Source organism: Lutra lutra, chromosome 9 (genome assembly GCF_902655055.1).
Source record: "Lutra lutra chromosome 9, mLutLut1.2, whole genome shotgun sequence".
NCBI lineage: Eukaryota > Metazoa > Chordata > Mammalia > Carnivora > Mustelidae > Lutra > Lutra lutra.
In genome coordinates, this window is record NC_062286.1 from 49,201,670 (window position 1) to 49,212,102 (window position 10,433).

At 41.1% G+C, this 10,433-nt stretch overlaps 1 protein-coding gene across 1 annotated transcript; it reads right to left on the reverse strand.

The window, feature by feature from the left end:
* Window positions 1–491: 491 nt before the first annotated feature.
* On the reverse strand, window positions 492–8,188 carry MRPL19 (mitochondrial ribosomal protein L19). The gene is made up of 6 exons (XM_047746491.1): window positions 8,065–8,188; window positions 7,774–7,891; window positions 4,285–4,403; window positions 3,937–4,071; window positions 1,004–1,185; window positions 492–850 (listed from the first exon to the last, which is right to left on the reverse strand). The coding sequence occupies exons 1-6, from the start codon at window positions 8,165–8,167 to the stop codon at window positions 629–631; spliced, it is 879 nt and encodes a 292-aa protein (XP_047602447.1). The 5' UTR covers window positions 8,168–8,188; the 3' UTR covers window positions 492–628.
* Window positions 8,189–10,433: the final 2,245 nt, after the last annotated feature.

Sequence of the window (10,433 nt, forward strand, 5' to 3'; positions counted from 1 at the left end):
GGAAAATGCAGCCGGACTATGACTGGAAGACTTAGGTTCTCCCTGAAGCCTTCATGTAATAATGATATTGTCCTCCTGTATCTGCCAACAGGTTTCCCCAAAGGAGGTATGTTGTTTTAGAATGTATATGTAGGTAATAAACCAAAAGAAATGCAAGGGAATGACTGACACAGTCAGGATAGTGCTTGTATCCAGGGGAGGAGAGAAGGATGTATTTGCAGACACACAAATCCAAGTAAGTGTTCTATTTCTTAACCTTCTTAGAGATTACTAAATGTTTTACCCCTTGCCCTGAGGTATCAATGTTCACTTTATTATTATTCTTCATATCATCTCTTTCTTGTATTTACAATTTACTTCACAAACTTAAAAAAACCATCCTACCACTTCCATGTTCAGGATCCAGACTCGATGAAGAGCATTTTGGTAATGATATAACTCTAAAGTAACGAACTGGTGTGCTCATTTTATTTATTTTTTTTTTACAACAGTACAACAGTACTTGTAAACTAATGAACGTTAAGTTGATTTAATGACTATGTCCTCATATAAGAAATTAAATTGGTCCTTAAAGAAATCCTCCGGGAGTCAGCATCTCCTCTGCAAAGAACCGAACTGATTCTCAGAATCAGGACTTTTTCGATGCTTCAATTTCGTCCCATATTGCAGCTTCGATTTTTGAAGTATCATATTTCCGCATCATATCGAACTCAAGCCACGGCTGACTCCACTTCTGAGCTTCTTTGATTTGCTCTTCGGTTAAACAGAGATCAAATCTGATGCCTTTAATATTAAATTTGGGACGTTCCCAGCGTTTGGACCAGGGTTTAGGCTTCATTTTTACTTTCAGCTATGGAAGATATTTAAAAAAATAATAATAATAATAATTTAAGCTGATAATCACAAGCAAATATTCTTCTAAAAGTTTTCATTAAGATGGCTCTTTCTTAAAGAGAATTCTCTTTCTACAGAGAACTTTCAGTTCCAAAAGTACAGCTTATACCTGATTCACAGGAACATCGTGGCTAGGTTCATGTGCTACCGACTTCATATCCATATCAAAAGTGCTGTATTCCGGAAGGGCGTCTCGTAAGTACAGCAAACTATCATCCAGCCGTTTCTCTAATTTGACCACCTGGATCTCCTGGATTCGAGGATTATAAAGTTCAAAGCAAATCTCAACACCTAAAAAGAGAAAATATATTCTTACCCTCTAAACCCAGATGTCTGCATATGCCTCCTACAACAGTAAGAACTACTTCATAACGGAACTTGCAGTTTTGCACATAGGAAATGTGACATAAATTTGTCATTTTTAAGATGAAGATGATCAACAGAAAAAGAAACAAGCTAAAGTCCATGTAGACAAAAAAGTGAAAAAATCTGAGAATCTGATAGTTTAAAGAAAAATGTCTTCTATAAACAGGCACACATCTCTTCACGTCTGATAGTATTCACACGGAGAAAATTTGAGGAAATTCTTCACTGCCGTGTTCTTGTTTATTTTTTAATTACTTAAATAAAACTTAATCTTTTACATTAAGGGCAACAGGACTGATGACGTAAAAAAAAGAATAAATAAATTCTCAAGTTCTAACTTTGGTTTAGAAGCCCCTCTAAAGGATGGCCTGGGTTTTAAAACATGCTGGGGCCCTCTATATGAAGCAAGCTCGGAACCCCTGAAGATATGTCTTCTGTAGTATCAAATGCTAGAGGGAAAGAGTATATTCTCAGGTTTCCTGAAATAAACCCAAGAGAAATACAAATATATGGGATCATCATTAACATCTACTATTTAATGCCAGGATCTAATCCATGATTTACTACACACCTGTTCTGTTCCAGGTACTCAGGATTTAGGAACTGTACCTATAGTAAACTCAAAATAGGTCAAGATCCTTTTCTTCTCCTAACGCTTACATTCTAATGGATGACAAACAATAAACACACCATAATCTCACTTACAATTCATAATTTCACTTAATATCATAGAGTCAAGACAAACAGTGATAACATGTGGCTGGGGAATAAGCAGAACAAAAATTGTATAGTCAGAGAAAGCCTCTCTGAAAAGATGATCGAAACTGATCTAAACGATAAAGGTGCCTGGCTGGCTCCGTCAGTAGAACATGCGACTCTTGCTCTGGGTTGTGGGTCTGAGCACCACGTTGGGTAGAGAGACTACTTAAAAATAAAATCCTAAAAGAAATAAATAAACGGACACTCTAAATAGTCAAGAAAACTCCAGGCAGAAAGGACAGCAAATGTAAAGGACCTGGGGTCTTAACAAATTTGCCATACTGGGACAAAAACAGAAAAAGGTCCTTCTGGGGGGACCCTAGTGAGTTAGTGGGTCGGGAAGGTAAACCGGACATACAGCACAGCTGCCGGCAGGGGGCAGTGGTGGCCACCGAGATGGAGAAACAAACACAACAGGAGTATTTTTTTGATTAAGCCAAGAAAAACCGATTGACTGGATGTGGGTAAGAATGGAGAATAAATAAACTATTTACAAGCTATTAATAAGCTATTTTTATATCTCCTAAATGTTTGGTTTCAGTAAACGGGTGGGCAGTGGTGCCGTTTCCACACATAGAAAAAACAAAGAGGAACACACTGTGAGGGGACACAGAATCCTATTCGGAACTCAAGCTTAAAAGACATCCAATTGGAAATGTCGAAAAGCTAATTTTTTGTTGTTTTTTTTTAAGATTTTATTTATTTATTTGAGAGACAGAGAGAAAGAGTGTGAAAGAGAGATCAGCAGGAGAACCAGACTCCCTGCCGAGCAGGGAGCCCAATGTGGGACTCAATCCCAGGACTCCAGGATCATGACCCAAGCTGAAGGCAGTTGCTTAACCAACTGAGCCACCCAGGCGCCCTCGAAAAGCTAACTGTATGTGCAAATCTGGAATTTGGAAAGGGTCAGTTCCCGAGATACAGATTTGGGGCCTATCATCATATGGATGGTATTTAAAGCCAATGGACTGAAAAAACCACCAAAGACAGTTGTTTTTCCCTCCAACCTGTCCACAGAAAGTACTTTAGGGGAGGGTGAGAGGGAGTGAACAGCCCTGGAGGAGTCGATGGCCAGTATGTCACACACAGAACTGCACATAGCTGACCACAACCCTGGGAGGTAGAAACTACTATTATCTCAATTTTAAGAAAGAAAATCAAACCAAGGTCCGTCTAAATTACACCTGTGCTTGTGTCTTTCTATTATAAGCGTCTTCGAGCACATGACCTGATGGAAGGCACACATTTCTGCAACCAGCCTAGTCCTGCTGAGCCTCTCCACGTAGGGCGCCACAGGTCAGGACCACATAAGAAGAGTCACTGTTCTCACGGTTCACTTTTCTTGAATATAATACTTCACCGTCGGGGATCATGTCCTCGAAGCACACAACTCTGAAGAAGAAAACTTCACTGTCCTGCCATTTTGACTCAGAGTCTTTCTAAAAGAGGCCACTTGGGCCTCTGTCTTACTAGGCATAAACAACAAATTCTGCCTTTTTAAAGATTCCTCCGATTCTTATCAAACTGTGATGATTGTGGTGACCATCACAATATAAAGCAAAGCAGGGGCATCCACTTTAGGACAAAGTGACTCATCCAGACATCACTGTGTTTATCTTAATGTTCTCATGAGTCATTTACTCCAGCAATGAATGTCCCCACACTGTGTACAGTCAGTCCCCTGCCTCCTCTTGTGAAGTGGCCAGAGGCTGGCAAGTCCGTTGTTGCCAGGTTGCACAAGAAGCCAACCTCCTGGTGAAGTGCCGCGTGGACCATCTATCCGGCGGCCTGTCCCGGTCCATTCTTGGGCCCCAGGCTCCACGGCAGTGCCAGATGCCTCATCCCAGGATGCAGAACACAAAATGGAATCGTGAGACAACACTTTCCAAAAAATCAAACTAATGCAATGAAACCTACCTTGTCCTTCGATAGTATTTCTAAGGATAAAAGTAGCTCCAAGGCCAGCTCCTGATCTCTGGATACAGATCCCCAGAAACTGGCTGGTTTTCCCACTGGCGAACTGGTCGGCTGTGGTCACGCGAAGTATGCTTCCTACACATGCAGAGGAGAGGTGAACTTTGACGTGACATGCAGAAACACATGAACAGCATGACCAGGCAACCTCATAACTTCTTAAATATTTTAATACATTAGGAAGAAGTACCTCGTTTGGGCAAAACCCAGAGAGATGGAAAACATCTCCCCTAAGTGAAGAAAAGGAGCCCTTCCCACCACGAATAATAAAAGCGCCCGGCTCTTACTGACCAACGTAGAACTCTGGAATATGGAGTACTTTTCTCCTTTCTAACATGTCTTTTCTTTCTATTTGAAACTTCAGAGGATTTGTTCTTCCCCTTGGAGGAATAAATTCAGGACTCAAGAATCTGTGAAAAATAAAAAATAAAAATAAAAGGCAAACTTAAAAGAGAAACTGTTGGTTTACCAAAAAAATTAGAGACTCTGACGTTGATGTGTTTTATTTGCTCTTCTCTAAAGAAAAGTCAATTCTTTATTCCTAAAATTGTTGTTAATGCCCATGAAAATAGCTAACAATTCCTGAGTACTCACCTGGCATTAAGGGCTTATGAAAACCAAGAGTATAGAATAATGCTTACAAGAATCAGGCGGGTATAGGGTTATCATCCCTTTTCACAGATGAAAATGAGGCTTGGAGAAGGTAAGTAACTGACATATTGTTATATTAATTATATACTTATCAAGTCAAGATTTAAATGTAGGCATGTCTGTCAGGCTGCAAAGCCTAGGGCCATAAACCACAGGCCTCATATTGAGTTGTACATGTTAAAACAAGTGACACTAGAAAAATACAAACCTAGAAATCATTAACTGCAAACTAACTTTAAAAGTAATCTCCCTATTCTCTTAACTTCGCTAACTTCTTTACAGCATAAATTGCATTACCCTGAAAATTCATGTCCTTATTACCCATCCCAAGAAATAGGTGATCAATATACTTGAAGCCCCAGTGTACACCTCCCTCCCCTCAGTTAATTACAATGGGTAATTCATTAAATTTGGTGATGATTATTCCTATGCATTTCTTCCATTTCCCTAATGTTGCTTCACCAGTCTCTCAGGAATTCCCAGGGGTACCCTGAAACTGTCCCCCATATTCTTTTTTTTTTTTTTTAAGATTTTTATTTATTTATTTGACAGACAAAGATCACAAGTAGGCAGAGAGGCAGGCAGAGAGAGAGGAGGAAGCAGGCTCCCCACAAGCAGAGAGCCCGATGCGGGGCTCGATCCCAAGACCCTGGGATCATGACCCGAGCCGAAGGCAGAGGCTCTACTCCACTGAGCCACCCAGGCGCCCCTGGCCCCCATATTCTTAAGGGAAAGGAGATACCAAAGAAGCAGGCCACTTCAGGTGGGCAGGTGGCAGCTTCAGTAACAGCAAACGGAACTTACATACGGGCTTATTTTGGGTGGCAGCAAGACAAATGAATCCCCATACCCACTGTCAAATCTTAAAAAGTTATAAAGAGGTCCTAAGTGGGCTCAGTCACACATACCATATAGTCATTTTCAACACGACAACATCATATCAAGGCTTTGTCTTTGGAGCAGTCTCGTGGGGGCAGGAAAGGCAAGCAAAACCCACATTCCAAGAAGAGGGGAGGGGGCGAGGAGGCAGCATCCAGCCCACATATCAATCAGTGGTCGTGTCTTTTTTTTTTTTTTAAGATTTTTTTTTTTAATTTATTTATTTGAAAGAGACCCTGAAGCGGGGCTGGATCCCAGGACCCCAAGATCATGCCCTGAGCAGAAGTCAGATGCTTATTGAATGAGCTACCCAAGGTGCCCCAGTGGTCATGTCTTTTTGATGATGATGATCCCCAACTCTCAATTTCCTCCTTTGAAAATTTTTAAAGCCACCAACAAATTGAAATGGTAATACAATGAACACCCATATATACATCACCTTGTTTCATCAACTGCCAACATTTTGACCTATTTGCTTCATATACACGTGCAATTTTTTTCCTGAACTATTTGAAAATGTCGAACATCAAGATGTTTCATCCCTGAATACTTTAGAAAGCTTCTAAGAATAGGGACTTTCTGCTACATTTACCATAATACCTTTATGACATCTAAGAATTTCTGCATTAATTCAATAATATAATCTGTTATGTACTTTGCATTTAAACTAATTTAAATCTATTTAAACTCCTATATCTAATTGTCATGGAAAAGATCTTTTACAGCTGTTTGTTGCCCAGTCTAAACTATCAAAAGCTTCACACATTACACCTGGGTATTACTCCCTTTAGTCTCTTAAACTGGCACTGTTCCTCATCTTTGTATTTTTGTAACACTGACTGTTCTGAAAAGTCAAAGCCCATTGTATTACAGACAATCCATGGATTCTGGATTTATCGTTTCCACATGTGTAGACCAAGTGAAACATTTTGGGTAAAAATATTACACAGGTGATCATGAGGCCGTCTTATTCTATCACATCAGGAGATATATAACGTCAGCTTGTATGGCTACTACAGAAGCTAGGTTTGATTGCTTTGTGAAAGTGGAGAATTTCCCCTATGAATTTTATACTTTACATATGCATGTATGTCTGGGCAACATAAAAATGTCATCATACTGTATCAATTCTTCTGCAGGTTGCTTTTTTCCCTACACATCTTAATTGTGAAGTTCATCCATATTAGCTCTAGTTCATTCATTTTTCACTGCCATATAACACTCTATTACATAAATGTATTTGCCTATTCACCTACTGATAGATATCTCTGTGTTCATCCTTGTACATGTATCCTTAAGGGTACATACTTATTATTTTTTTCTTATTACTTTAAGTTGTGTACCAACCTGATGGAATGATATACACAACCTCAAACTTAGTAAATTTTGTCCAATTGTTTTCCAAAGTAGTTACATGATTTACATTCCTATTTAACTGAATGGTATGAATTTTTGCCATTTAAGAGAGATATTCCTTTTCCACCTTAAAAAAGGCTGTATAAGGAAATCTTTTTTGAATCTCTAGCTTCCATAAATTCAGTGTTATTTCGGCTTAGAACAGGATATTTGCAAAGTTAAACACACACACAGAGGCACACAGAGGTAATCCAAACAACAACAAAGAGCCCTTTCAGAAAGCCTTATATCACACCAAGTTTTTCCCGCTAAAACTGGCTTTTTAATAAGGTTGCTGTACAGTTCTACGCTTTCTGCAAATCCTAGGTCATCTAAATTTACAGGTACCTCCAAAGTTACCAGCATTCATTAAAGTGGGTCAAGCTTTTAAACCATTGTTTTGAAAAGCAAATTTAAGACGCAAATTAGCGGAAAATTTTATCGCTGTATCGCAGTTTCAGGAAACTAAAACAAGTGAGCTGGAAAGGGAAAACAGGGTTAGTTCTGGCCAACCCATTTTTACTAAGGCAAGGAATAATCGGCTGCTTAAACAAGTAAAATACGATGTGCTTCAGAGAAAAATTCTCAATACAGGCTAAAGGCCGAAGCGAAGAGCTTCAAATCGGGGGAATCCTTGATTGAAGTTCTGATTTAGTAGGACTGCAGATAAAGTTCAATCCTGGCTTGGAAAAAACGAGGAAGACAAAACTAAGTTGGTAGAGCTCTGCATGAGCCTCATGAATCCTGCACACAAGCTCGTGCACTGAGAGTTCGTTCCAGTTCGGCTTTAGAGTCAAGATCTCCAAAGCAAAGGCAGGTTCCTGAGCGCACAGACCCAAAAAGCCCGGGCCTCACCTCCTTTCCTGAAGCGGCGGACGGCGTTTGTCCACAATGACAGGTTTCGGCGGCGGCTTGAACGCGCCGGGCTCAGAAGGTCTGGTGCTCTGCGGACGCTCCGGCCCCACGCGGGCCCCTGCAGTGCGGGCGACAGAGGTCAACATTGCTCGCCCTGAGCTCCCGTTGAGCCCTGCAATCTCCCCCAACTCGCGGTCCCACGAGGATTGCCCCTGACTTCTAGGCTCGCCTCCCTCGAACCTGGCCCTGAGCTCCTTCTTGGCCCCAGCTTGCAAGCCCCGCTCCACTTACGCCAGGCGATGGAGGCTGGAGCAGGGAGCAGCACCCTGGCGGCTCGAAAGCCTCGGGACAGCTCCATTGCAGCCCCGCAGGCCCCGGCTATGGAGGCCGCCATGTCGGTTCACTAAGGTCAAGACTACAACTCCCAATAATCAGTGCGACGAGGGGGCGGCTACTTGATGTTGGATGGCGGTTGCTAAGGGACAAAATAACCAAGACTCTCACTACCGTCCACCTTTTCCTCTGCACTCTTCCCAATATCCTCCAACCCCGGGAAGTATTTCAGGGAAAGTGAATATTTCTCTAGTTCCCTACAATGTGCCAAGTTTTATCCCTCCATAGGGGTGTTCTCTCAGCCTAGAAAACTCCTTCTTCTTCGAATCAATTCTGTCTTCACTTTCTCAATCTTAGCTACTTAAAAACCACATTATAGGCTCCTAATCTTATTAGGTAACTTCCATTAGCATCATCTGCAATTCAATTTTTAATTTAATTTAATTTTTAATTACATGTGTGATTATTGGATTATTGTCTAGTTCCGACATTACCCTCCTCCACTAGTGCGCCGACGGATGAGGTCATCTTTGCTCACTGTTTTATCCCAGCACCTACTAGCTACCTGGCCCTCACTCTTTGTTGAATGCAAGAAAAGGTAAGAAAATAGTTCCTGAAAGAACAGGTGGCACGGGGTCCTCGAGACTACAGAGAGCATTACCCTTTAAGAAGCTAAAATTGGGGGCACTCAGTCAATAAAGCATGTAATTCTTGATTCTTGATTTCGGGTTGTAAGTTCCAGTCTCACCATGGGTGTAGAGATGACTTAAAAAAAAAAAAAATCTAAAATTGAGTTTGAGCTGGGCAACTGTGCCTGGGGATAACGGACAGAGATGAAACTGAAAAGAGTAAATTACACCTCTCGCTAAGAAATTTGCAATTTATATCCTTGACAGTGGTGAGCCACTGGAAGGATTTCACACTCAGAGTAATGTGATTATTAATTACTTGTTGGTTATTCTCGTTGAATTAATGTCCCAAAGCACCTTGAACTCACCATGTCCATATTGAATACACTATGTTCACCTCCAACCCACCTCCCCACTATTGGCTATCTCAAGCAGTGACTTAGACATCCAAACCATTGCTTAACGCCAAAAATCTCAGGGCCATCCTTGAAGTCTCCCTGTCTCTCCCTCGGTAAAATTCCTAAAACTACACCTGGCACCATAAAACATCTCAAGAATCCTTACACTTTCTCATCCTGTCATCCATATCTCTACTCCAGGTTACCATCCTTTCTCCTCAGGATCGCTGCAAACCGCTGCACGTGTTTTCTCATTGGTCTTCCTGCCTCCAGGTTCCTCTAATTATCCAAGTAGCAACCTGAAAGGTGCCTCAAACATCCCTACCTTGTCCTTGTCTTTGCCCAGTTTAGAGCTTTCCATAGTTTTCTGCTGACCCTGGGCTAAAAATCAAATGCTCAAAACAAAAACAAACCCCTTGGGAAAAAAAAAATAATAACCTCTGTAGCCTGTCTCCCATGCACTCTACTTGGCTATCTTGAAGACACATGAGCTGTTACATCAGCCTGAGAAAGAGGGCCATGTTTTGAGGACAGAATTCAAGGTGCCACAAGGAGAGAGAGTGTCTTCTATTCCGGCTTCCTTGATTAGAACAGAATTTATCCTATAATAACAAGGAATTACATAATCAAAGTTTCAGATTAGCTAAATTTTAGCTTTTTCTGCCCACCCAAAGAGAAGAGAAAAAGGAGGAACAACTAAGGTGATTGTGACCAGTAGTGGTGAGGATTTCCTGGGCTAACTAAGCCCAAAACAGCTTGATCATCACTCTTGCTAGACTCGATCTATGGGCTAGGAGCAGAGAGATAAAAGACAGACTTTCACAGAAGGCAGGCAGGACATCCCCAAGTCATCCTGGTGCCCCAACCTTCTAAGGGTGAAAAATGATTCTGTAAAGTTTTACAAAACTAGAAAAATGAGCCTGAAGAATCTTATCATCTTCTTCCATATTCCTACTTACCCAAAACCCCATCAGTTCACTCTGACATTATCTTAGAGTGGAGAAGAAGCTGTAGTTTTAATTATTCCCCAAACAACTACGCAGAGCAAAATCAAAGAGCACGGAGCTGCCTCTACCATTTTGTGGGCTGATTCCAGGAATAGAACTTTAGTTATATTACTGCCATATTTTATACCCACAGAAAGGAGAACATGAACAACATCACATGGTCTTCAGCCAAGGAAAGAAAGTGTTCCAGACAAATGTGCCACTTCAGGTTATTGGTCATCATTTCATCCTCTATGCCTAGTATGGTGCCTGACACTCAATAAATATTCCCAAGGAAAATCAGAAGGATCATT